The 12011-nt window shown below is 42.4% G+C and overlaps 1 protein-coding gene across 1 annotated transcript in view; it reads right to left on the reverse strand.

Annotated features, from left to right (window-relative positions):
- LOC116430968 (uncharacterized) overlaps window positions 1–12011 on the reverse strand; it is a 31419-nt gene that overhangs the window by 5526 nt on the left and 13882 nt on the right. Inside the window, exons 4-5 of the mRNA XM_076365678.1 lie at window positions 4523–4605; window positions 10–2511 (exon numbers count right to left, since the gene is read on the reverse strand). Of these exons, the coding sequence (XP_076221793.1) occupies window positions 10–2511; window positions 4523–4605 (2585 nt within the window). The remainder of the gene's footprint in view (window positions 1–9; window positions 2512–4522; window positions 4606–12011) is intronic.

Here is a 12011-nt window from a genome sequence, read left to right on the forward strand (position 1 = left end):
CGCACCCTCATCTCTTCCTCTTCCTCTTCCTCTTCTTCTTCCTGCTCTTCCACTCGTTCAGCCTACCGTACTTCTCCAAAGATTGACTGACAATCTCCTCGACACTCGACCAAAAGCCGATCGCGTCGTTGTTGGCTCTGCTGAAGCCGAACGAGCTAGGGAACAACCAAGGGAATAGAAACGTGACAGTGCCGAGTATCCCAGCAGCTAAAGCAGTGAAGGGAGCAGCGGCGATGCTGAAGAAACCATAATGCAAAGGATTGATGAACGTAAAGTAGGCGAACACGGAAGCGATCGACTCGACGATGCCGCTAGGAGACAGATCGTATTCGTCATCGTCGTCGTCGTCATTAGCCACAGCCGCGGGAGCAGGGCTAGCAACTAGCTCGGAAGAAGGAGACCCCAAAGAAGGGACAAAAGCTTCGTCGCTAACCACATCAGCGTCCGGTCGAACCACGGAATTCACGTTGGGATCGTTGTCAGCTTGATTGACTCCTTCCACAGCCGGAGCATCATTAGCAGAACTTGGAGCATCGGAAAACTCGTTGATCTCCGAAGTTCCGTCATTACCAGACCCCGAGATACTGATATGAGTACCCTGAAAAACTTGAACGTTCGAGTCTACATTGTCCTGAGATCCACTAGCCACTGGATCTTTCAAGGGACCATAGAAATTGTCCTCAATGTTCGAATGATAACTAAGATCAGAACCGTACTTGTCCGTCTCTTGATCAATCCCGGGATTAGTCTGATACGAAGGTGAAGGAGTCGACTTGAACGTGTTCGTGTTAAAGACGTGGGAATTGATGATGATGTTCAGATCAGTGCAACCCTCTTTGCTCTGAATAGTGTTGTTGATCCTGGTGTAGGAGTTTATTAGGATGGTGGGACATCTTTGATCGTAGGTTACTAAAGGAGGTCGGAGTTCCTCCTGATTGGGCAGCTTGTTCTTGTCTTCGGAAGAAGTGAAGCCTATGTGAACGTTGGGGCCTGGTTTCTGGGTAGTCGAAGAAGCTAACTGGGGTAAAGTAATGAGTGAAGGTTGACTTTCAGCATCTAGAGACCCGGAGGACACTGAAGAGCTCGGATTAACTGGTCTGCCACTGTTCCCAGGTCCCTTAGTCCAATTAGGCTTCTTCGAGTCGCTGTTCAACTGAACAGCATTTTCATCTTGCAGAGTCTGAGGACTACTAGTCTTGTTCTTCGAGGACATGTTAGGTAAAGCAGGTTTCACAGTCGTGTACTTGGAATTTAGAGGATAAATGAAACCAGGCTTCAAGCTTTCAGGCCTCAACGGTCTGTTCGGCTCCAGGTTCTGGTACACTGGGTCGAATACAGCGCTCATCGGATCATTAGCCTCATTGCTTTCCAAGACGTTGCTGCCATTGGCCATGAAGGCCGGGATCTTCAACCAGTGCACGATCTCCTGGAGATTGGGGCTGGAAATGGGCAACAGGTGATCGGTACCGTTGTCCCCTAAGTGGACCGGCTTCTTCACTACCTGGTCCGGATTCAAATCCTCTATGAACGAAGTGTACTTCTCGTAATTTTGATAATCATTCTGGGTTTGCATCTCTCCGTTCGGCCAATTTTTCCAGTACTGGGACTGGGTGTCATTGCTTTTCTCTCGGATCTTCGAGATCTTCGTGTTCAACTTGTTCTGATCTATCTTGCTCTGGTTCGAAGGATGACGGTGCTTCACTCTGTTCGAATTTTTCGTGTTCGGATGACGGGTGCTAGTGGTTCGGACCGGCGGAGACTGAGGGACTCTATCGAACGGAACCCTGTCTTTCGAATGTAATCCAGCAGCGTTTTGTCGAGTCAACATGTCGGTGATCTTCTTGATTGCTGCCACGTGATCAAACTCCCTCGAGGCCTCGACCTTCGCGCCGGGACCAGAGGAAACTTCCGAGAATTTCGAATCGCCGGCCAAGGACGGACCTTTACGTGAATTATTCAAGCCGATCTCTGGCCTTCTGCGCGACACATTGTTGTTGGAACCTTTCGAACCAATGAAATACGAAACCCTAGAACTCGAGGACCGATCTGACTCGTACCTGAACCTGTATGTTTGATCGGATTTCCCTAAAGAAGTGAAATTGCGGAGGCTAGAGCCTTTGGACTTGTGAGTAAAGTTTCTCAACCTCGGCGGATGGTTTTGATTTCCTTCGGGGAATATTTTCAACATACGATGGTTAGATCTAACTGGTTTCTCGAAGTTAATAGCGGCGCTGAAAGTAGAATTTTTGGGGATTTTCAAGTCTCTGAGAGACGTCGCTGGATTTTGAGATCGGACTCCGTTGAAACTGATCGGAGACTTCGGTCTCGATTCGTCCGCACTTACCTCGGCGACGAAAGGATCGAAACGATCGTAATAGGGATTAGCGTATGGAATTCTACTATTTCCGGAATTCCGCGTGTACCTGGTGTCTTGAACGTGCGCTGGCGTGCCGGCGGATTGGACGGGTCTCTTTTCGTCTGGTTTCAGTGCCTCCGGTTGCGAGGACTCTCCTGAAACATCGAGGAAAATGAATTTTCAAATTGTTTTAAAAGCTAGTTTTTAATTAATTCTCGATGAATTTTCGAATCGTTTTTAAAGTTATTTGGGAACTGCAAGCAGACTACGAATCTTTATTCGTATATTCTCCAGCTATGTTAACCCTCTACAAGCCGAATTTTCTTTCGTGACCATAAAAAGATGTGTGCAGTATAAAATTAACAAATATCCTGTAAATGCAAATTAACAATGTATTCAATAGTTTCAATAATTGCAGTAAAACGTGTATCTATTCTCATTATTTTGGAATTACAATGACGTTGAACTTTCACTCCAGGGCGTATAAAAGTTTTAGTTGATTAATTACTGAATTTCACTCGTCACTTTGCTATGGAAAATGAAATAAATCAACGAGATGCCAATATATTGGTATGTGATTTCAAACTCACACAAGCTTAAAGATGGTTAATTATTTCTCGATTACTAACCACTCTCAGTTACTGATAAAGAATCAGTCAATTAATTTCTTTACATTTTCTTAGAATTATTCTGTTCAGTCAAGAACAATATGGAAAACCGACGAAATCGTCGCGGACTTAATGGTACAGATTCGACGATACGGACATTATAAGTGAACGTTGTCGAAGATGAGTGCGCAGGGACGCGAACGATCGACAATTGATGCGGAACATTACGGGGGAGTACGATTCGCGATGAAAAATGGAAAGTCTCGCGTTGTTACGAAATTCGATTTTATAATGTTGAAGAAATGCGAATGTGGAATTGAAGCGGGTGCATCGAGCGCGGCGGTCGCTCGCTTAGAACACGTCCGTGACAGAGTGCACGAATTAAGAGTTCGGTTAATGTGCAATCTGCGCGCGACTCGATTCGTGTAATCACGTGTTCCGTGTCGTGCTTTCCTGCGTACACGCCTGTCGACGTGATGACGCCAAGGGAATACTGTATCGATAGAGTTTAGGTTCGAAATGTGAATTAAAGAGTTTGACGAATGTTGCGTGGAGACTGAAGGGATGTCCTTAGATTTTTACACTGAAGGGATGCAAGAATTTGATAACTTTAGAATTTGAGAAGTCGGGGGATTTGAACTTGAGGCATTAGTGGCTTTGGGGCTTGATACTTTAGAACTTCGAGAAATTCAGATCCTAGGAACTTGGGATTTAATATTCCAGAGCTCCCAGAACTTGAGACTTTAAAAAATTTGGGATTTGATATTCTAGAGCTTTCGAAACTTGGAACCTTTATAGCTTCAAGACTTGATATTCTAGAGCTTCCAAAACTCGAAACCTTAAAAGCTTTAGGACTTGATATTTCAAAACTTTCAGAACTTGAGACCTTAAAAAATTTGGGATTTGATATTCTAGAGCTTTTGAAACTTGAAACCTTAAAAGCTTTAGGACTTGATATTCCAGAGCTTTCAGAACTTGAGACCTTAAAATCTTGAGTATTCGAAGAAGTTCGTAGATCAAAAGTTGGCTGACTTAAAAACTCTACTTTAAAACCCATCGGAACTCAAGAGCTTAAATACTTTGTTAAAATCAATAGTCTGGAAATTCGAAAACCGAGAAGATCAGATATCTCAAGAATTTTTTAATTCAAGTACTTAAGAAAATAGTTGGAAGACTAATCACGTGCTATAATCTTTCTCTTTGAACCTGTATCCCTTCCGTCTCGCTTTCGACAGGAAGTCATTCCAGTCAAATAAAACTCATTGTCGTAAATTGCACAGCACTCCGATTGATTAGAGGCTGACGCCCGTCTTCGGGCGAGGACTTTCGCGGAAATCTGCAGCGTTTCGCATCGAACGATCCGCGATTGAACGAATACAGCCCCTCCTCGCGAACCGCCTTCTTCCTTTTCGCGATTGGCAACCGCTTCCTCGATGGCACTTCCCTTGGAGAGCTCGTTTTCTCGAAGATCGGGTTCCCCGTAGGCGTTTCTTTCCTTTTCCCCGTAACCAGGGAGCCACGTTTCACGGGCACCCGTGGGAAATCGCGAGAAACTTACCGGTCTTCTGCGGCCTGGCCTGCCCTGAACCGCACAGCACCAGGATCACCACGATCTTCAGCAATTTCGACCGCATCTTTGCACTGCAACAGACAAATCAGGGAACGGTTGAAGTATCTTCATGTTCGAATAACGTGTTATTAGAGGGAACGATCCTTCGAACGCTTAACCCCTTAACGCACAGTTCTTTTTTTAAAAAAAGCCGGCCAAAAAAATCAATTTTGATATACTGCTCTTTTGTTCCATGGAAAAAGGCTATATTTTATTCTTGAATAAATAAGTGTTATAGCTTACAATTCCATATAAATGATAAATATCAATAAAACGATTTTTTTTCTTTGCTTTCACATTGTTATTTTCACAGTTTGGCCTGTTTAGCGCGCTAGAATTAACTCGAGCGTGCAAGTTAAGGGGTTAACTGCATCGTTAACTAATCGACTTGTTTTGTCTTTGCCTTGTCTCGATCTGTTAAGAGGGAAAGGAACTTTACTCTGAACATCGAATATTAATAGCGTTTCGGTAAATTGAATATGAATTGTATTTTCAATTGAAATCTCATTGATTTCTGTTACATTGAATTTATATCGAATTTTCAATTTGAACTTCGTTAACGTTCATTCGATAATTTCGTCGCGAATCCCACTCGATATTTTTCATTTTATTTTTATATAGATCAACTGTCGTATAGTACTTTAATACGTTTAGTAATTGATTAAGTGTGTAGGTATTAGAAACAGAGTATCCAAAGCGAAGGGAACGCGAAAGATAAAAGAAAATTCAATAGTTGACAGTGAAGATCCGAAAAAAATCTTCCGTGCTAAATTGCGGAAGAAATGACGCAGGTGGTGCAGTCGCGGGGCGAATTCTTTATGGTCGATTTGCGTGCAAAGGCCTCGATTGAGGCGATCGTTCGTATTCAATTCTCATGTGTCGATCGGTCGCGAGGCGACACGGGTCGCATGGGAATGAGAAAATTTGCCGCCGTTCTCGGTAAAGCATCGAACGGTTCGAGACGTCCAGGAAGACGACATTAAATTGAGCCTTCGATTTATTGCAATGTATCCTTTATAGACTATCAAATTCTTCCTTCGTCACATCTATATGAAAATATTCCTTCCGCGCGGGTCATTTTTCTCTTGGTCTTCGTTAGGCCCCAAGGTTTCTTGTTCTCCCATCTTGTGAACAGTTCAACACGAATTTCTACTGCTAATACTTTTTAGAAGTAACAAACTATTCTGTCAGAATCGAAAGTTTTTCAACTACTATGTATAATTCGTAAAAAATTTCGGTTACATAAAAGTTTCGATTTTTTTCTTGTAAAATGAGAAATTTGAAATCATTCTCACAGGCTTGGTTGCTTAAGTATTCAGTTGTTTTGGTATAACACGTTGACCATTGGCAATTTGTTTCGTTTACAGCCTTCAAGTATCAAGGTTTTAACTATGTAGGTTTCAACTGTGAAATCGTCAACTATAAAAGTTTCAGTATCAGAAGATTCAACTATAAAAGCTTCAGCTACAAAAATTTCAACTATAAAAATTTCAACTATGAAAGTTTCAACCATAAAAGGTCCAACGATCAACGATTCAACATCGAAACCTTCGAGTTCCAAAAATCCCATCATCATGGCGTAGCACGCGCTCTCCAAGGTCAACGGTATGACCTTGACCGTGTGCCGAGATTGGGAATCGAATGGAGCAAAACGAGAAACAGGACATTCTCGTTTTAACGGCCGTCCGCCCACGTGCAAGCGTTACCTATTCAGACTGGCTCTGCGGCTGAACGACTGTGTCGTAAAAGTGTCTTTTTCTCGTCCGCCCGTTTCCTCTCTTTCTTTCCCCTCTTGTTTATTTATCTTGTTTCTTTCAAAGTACTTTTTATCGTTGAATATTTGTGTCCGATAACGGTACCGGGTATATCGGTTTGCGCCAGTCCCGCACGTTTGCATACGGCCGCGATGTCTCCGCGGGGTCGGGCAGCGTGTCAGAGGAACATTGTAGTTGATTTGCGTACAAGGTGTAACAGAACGTTACAGTAGTTCTCTCTTTTCATTCGAAATCAAATATTATCTTTCTCCTTGAAAGGACATTTAATTCATTTAATCCTTCTACTATACAAACTCACAACGAACTCTTAGGGTGGAACTACTACTGACTCATAGTCGAATAACGTGAAATAGAAATCATTTCCATTCTGTAAACAATTCTCAAGAAATAATTTATAATCATCTGGTATTATCATATTTCAAAGTCCTCATCACTATACGCGAAAAACACTGTGCACACGGCTGAATAAAATAATAATATAACAATGTAATCAGAAATGAAGCTCGGCAGTTCTAAAGTTAAGAGCAACTTCAATTCTTCGAAGAACAATGTCGTGTTCATATCTGTTATATAAAATTTTAATACAAAATTGCACACATAATTTATTCAGATGGCCAAAGATCAGTGCATAGTGTCTTCTTTTTGTAGGACTTCAAAGTTCGATGTGTAATTTGCCTTCTTGTTCTATTGAAGAATTTGAATACTTCAAAGAATCGTCAGCCTAAATGTTCAAAGAGAATAATTACGAAACAAATCATAATGAAAAAACGTTAAATGGGACACGTGTCCTTACGAGCTGTCGTTATTGATTCTGTTTCCTTTGTCGACTGCTCGAGTGCTACATGTTCTGTTACACCCTGTATTGCACGGGCCCGATGCGTCTCGGCGGCGCGTATCGTTCCCAAGTGGTGTACCGTTAGAGCGTTTAATATGTGTCGCAAACGACGCGCGTCGTTTGAACGATCGGCACCGACGAACAACGCGCGCGCCTTTCGTCACGGTGCTTCCTACCGCGGCGGACCGTTCGCGGGCGAATTCCGCAGCTTTATCGTGGCCCTCGGTCCGTTGGCTTTCGGGGTCGCCGCGTTTTCGAGATTCCTGAATCCTATGCGACCGCCGACGACCACTTTTTGGAGCGGAGCGGGGGCTGCGGCGAGGACAAAGGAGAAGACGTTCATTGGGGAATCGGGGATGAATCGTTGGGTAACTGGAAATACGGAGAAATATGAGTGGCTCCGAGTAATAGCGGTCTATAACACCTGTTTCTAAGATCTCGAGGAAAAGAGTTTTTGTCGAATGTTCTTGGATTGATTGAATACTAATATTGCAACTAGTAATACCGATCTTTAGAGATTATTAATATTATTGTGTAATTTAATAGTAATATAACATAATGTAATCTAATAGTAAAGAAGAAAATATAATAGTAATACATAGTAACATTGTATTATCGCGAACCAAGAACCAAAGGAATGAGGCAAATTTTAGAAGAAATCGTATCAGTCAACGAGGAACAAGGTTAGTTTCAATTAAAAATTAAGAAATCGAAAAATTGAAAGATGATAATGGAATGATAAGTTCCTATAGAAGACGAGAATTGTAACAAAGAGTACAGGGAACGACAGACGAGGAAGAAAGTGACTTTACTGGATTCATTTCAGTATACAGAAAAGAAAAGTGGTAACAACTGATGATACAAAAAGGCGCTTCAGCATAGCTGACAAATAGCATTCACAAAAATCGATTAAAGGAACAAAGGAACGGTACCAAAGATGCAAAAAACAAGCGAGAAATCTGGAGTACAGTAAAAACGAAGAATTTCCGCATAATTAAACGTTCTTTAACACACCATCGATCAGCCGATCCGATACTCAGTTAATAACTTTCTACTAGACTTTAATCTTCCCCCTCGAAACATCTAACGGGCGAACTTTCATCGAGGAGGAAGAAAAGCAGTCCCAAAAAGACAACCGTGAGATCTTATCGCGCGTTCAATGATCGAGGAAAACGCGTTCACGACGCGCTGGAACGCAATCGATTTACACAAGACCAGCCAAGCATCACAAATTTCCTCAACCACCCCCGTTCCTCAAGCTCCACCTTCTCAATCCTGCAAAATCCGTGCATCAATCTCCCAAACATCAACGGAACACCTCAAATGCTTCCTTACCTGATCAAACTCAAAGAGCACGTAGAAGCTGCATTTAAACACCGGACACACGAATAATAAATCGAAAACCGAAAGCACAGAAAATCGAATCGGAAAAAAAACACGCTTCGCTACCCGAAAGGAACCAGGCGAACCCGCTGGGTGTTTTAATATGACGTTAAAAACGATAACAATCAATCAACCATCAGATATCAATTCCCCAAGGATCACGAGAATTAAGACAAACCGACGCGAAACGTAATCAGAGGACGGCAGAGCGTAATTTAGAGGATCGCGGTTCAATAAATCGATGAGGACCGTCTGTGTCGCGGCGAACTGTCGGGGAACCGAACGCGGCGAGTGTCGTCTAGGTGGACGATCTTTCGACAATGGTGCACGGCTGACTGAACCCTCCGCGAGAACGGCCGGAGAAGGCTGGCTGGCTGGCCGGCGCGCGTGCACACGCAGCTGGCCACCGGGTAATCTACGAGAAGGTGGAGGAGAGGCGCCTCATGCACGAGTCATCGGGAACCCGTTACTCCGTTGGATACACGAACGAGATATCCGTGCTCGGGTTGAATAACCTTCGCGCCCGATGACCGGGGCCTTATGCTAAAGCGTGTAATCGTGACTACCTTGGCCGATCACCGGGGAACTGGGTGAATCCGAGGGGAGCAACGGCGCTGAAACACCTCGCGCAGGGCGCCAGGAATTCCTGGATGACGTAACCACGGGCTGCCGGCCAGCGGCCATTTTGTCGGGCCGCCGCGAAGCGTTCGAGCCCTTCGCGCTCGAGAGATGTGAATCTCGGTCATCGCTTGATTTGATACGGCAGAGTCGTGAAGCCTTGTTTACAGGTGACATTAACCCCTTGTCCTTGTGATTTCGCTGCTTGATAGGCGTACAAGTACCGGTTAATTTAATAGTTCACATCAGAACTGCTAAGCTTCTTTTGGTATTATTGAGAAGGTAACCGATGGTTGAGAAATTAAATAAACAGTTGATTTAGCGATATAAAAATTGGAATTCTTGGAGTTTCTGTGGGAAAATTGGGGAATGTGGCTACTTGGTGTTTCTGGTGTTAATTGGTTAGATTAGAATTTTCACAACTTGATAGGGGTATTTTGTTGTTTTTTATTCGATGAAAGAAGAAAAGCATTCGATGGTTATGTTTGCTCTAGAGCACTAGGATTCGTGATGGAAAAATAATATGTAATTTTAAATTTGAAGGGATAAAACAACGTTTGTATTTGTTAAATACTGTTTGGTCTCTTTCTCGAGAGTGTCATAAGATCTTGTAAGGCAAATAGTAACAGAAACGACTGTAATATGTATTTCAATGATTATAATTCTTTCGACGGATTTTGGAAAGATGGTATCGTGTTCTTCCTTGGATTCTTTCGACAGTGACATTAACAATCGTCCTCGTAATTGGAACGTTTTATGTTTCAAAGAAACGAATGCTGTTCTTTTTAAGATTTCCAGCAGTACGCCGGCATGAAGCAAAAGGGAATCGAATTAATAAACAATCGAACAATTCTAAAAAATCCAAACATTTTCTGAAACGACCAGGAAGTTCGATGGTAACTTTCTCGAGTTGTCGAAGTACGGTGGAGATTGTGGTCCAGCCCATGAATAAAATATCAATTCGTAGAACGCGTTTGTTTTTATTGCTCCTACGCGCGAATCGGTTCCTCGGAAACTCGATTAAAGTAAATGGAACGAGCAAAATGGGGGAGATTCGATGTTCTTCCTATTGTAAAGCGTCCGTCCGTGTTGCGTAGAATCGTAACGCGAAGTTAACCACGGCCATAAAACAAATCGTCGGAGATCATGATCTCTTACACCGGGATTTCGACGAGATTTTTATCTTCGGTGTTAGTCCGAGGGACAAGCAACGCTTAATTCGTCCGAATCTGGCGAAGGGAACGTCGGATACCGTACATTTCCGTGGAACGCGGCTATAGAAACGGCGAAATTATACAGACAACGAGGCGCGAAACGAGTCATCCATTGCTCATTCGCGGATAACAGTATCCCCCAGGTATTTTAATTCTCTCCTACACTTTCGCGGCGTCGGGGAACACGCGATCCTCGATGTGTCGCCATTTTCGTTGAACGGAACTCGTAACATTTGATCGAAGTGAAACTGAAGAAATCGGTGGAACTTAATAAAAATATAGTGAAAATATATATAAATTTTCAACTAAAAGACATTCGTCCTTCTTTCCAGAAGAAATGTTGAAAAATCCATATTCTTCATCGAAAGAAGTGGGTTTCGCCATTTTAACCCTTTCTAGACGACATTTAACCACTGATATTCTCTTTTTATTAGTTGATTACCATTTTTTCTAGTTTCTACGATTGAAGATGGCTCAAAGAAACGCCAGAGTTTGAATTGTTTATAGATTATTGTAACATTTGTAAGGAGAAAGAAGAGTTTGACAAAATTGGAAGAAACCGGATATTGGAGGTCGCCATTGAAGGATTTAGATCTTCTCAGACACAAAAGCTTATGGCTGTTTGTACGTTCTGAAGTGTCACTAGGGATTTAGTAAATCTTGATTTAGGATTGACTTTGTAATCGAAGCAGAAACGATGGAACCGGTTCTAAAGTTAAGCACCTTTGTCGCGATAGGGATCAAGTACAGCGTTGAGCAAGTACAGCGTTTACTTCAAAGGTACACGATTTGTTGTGTACCAGTGATCCACTTCCGTTGCAGTGGAAGCAAACGTGACAGGCGGTGGAACACATAGACCTCGCAATAAAATGAAAATTCACGCTGTAAAGGCAGTTTAAAATCATTCTTTAGACTATTAGATCTACCGTACCAGTCATAATGACCAATTCTAGTTTTCTCATTTCGCAATGATCAACGTCTTAGAAATATCAAACATCCCAAATGATTTTAAAAATTTCTATTAAACAGAAGAGAATCTGAAAATTGTTACAATTTTCATAAAAATTACATATTAAACATTTGCACTGGAGGCGCGCTTTTCGATCGCCGTTCGATTTGGCCCGACAAAATTATAAAATTATAAAACAAAATTCAGTATTAAATTTTACATAATGTATCGACACACAGAACATCGAAATAAAATAGTTCTGTCCCTTACTTTATGCAGGATATTTCTTTACCATAGTTCCAGAAAATATCATTGGTATTTCATCAGAAAATAATGAACGTTTGTAGAGAAACATATTCTCGAGTGCAGAGGGTCAATCATATTAATCATCTTGTCAATTATCGCAAATTCCTGCTCGATTCGCGTGTAACCTGAAACCGAATGAAAGTTCAGTTTCTTCTTATTCGGAAACGGGTTCTCGCTAGTGAAATTTGAATTTCCCGCTGAAGTAATCCTTTCTCCGGTTATGAGTGTCGTGTCGCTCTATCCGACATTGACACTGAGCCGTCGAACGACGAGGAAAGAATGAAACCCGTGGTGAAACTTGTTCCCAGTGAGAGGGGAATACGCGAGATCGTTCGGCTGAGACGTCGTAGCCGTGGAA

Source organism: Nomia melanderi, chromosome 3, assembly GCF_051020985.1.
Source record: "Nomia melanderi isolate GNS246 chromosome 3, iyNomMela1, whole genome shotgun sequence".
NCBI lineage: Eukaryota > Metazoa > Arthropoda > Insecta > Hymenoptera > Halictidae > Nomia > Nomia melanderi.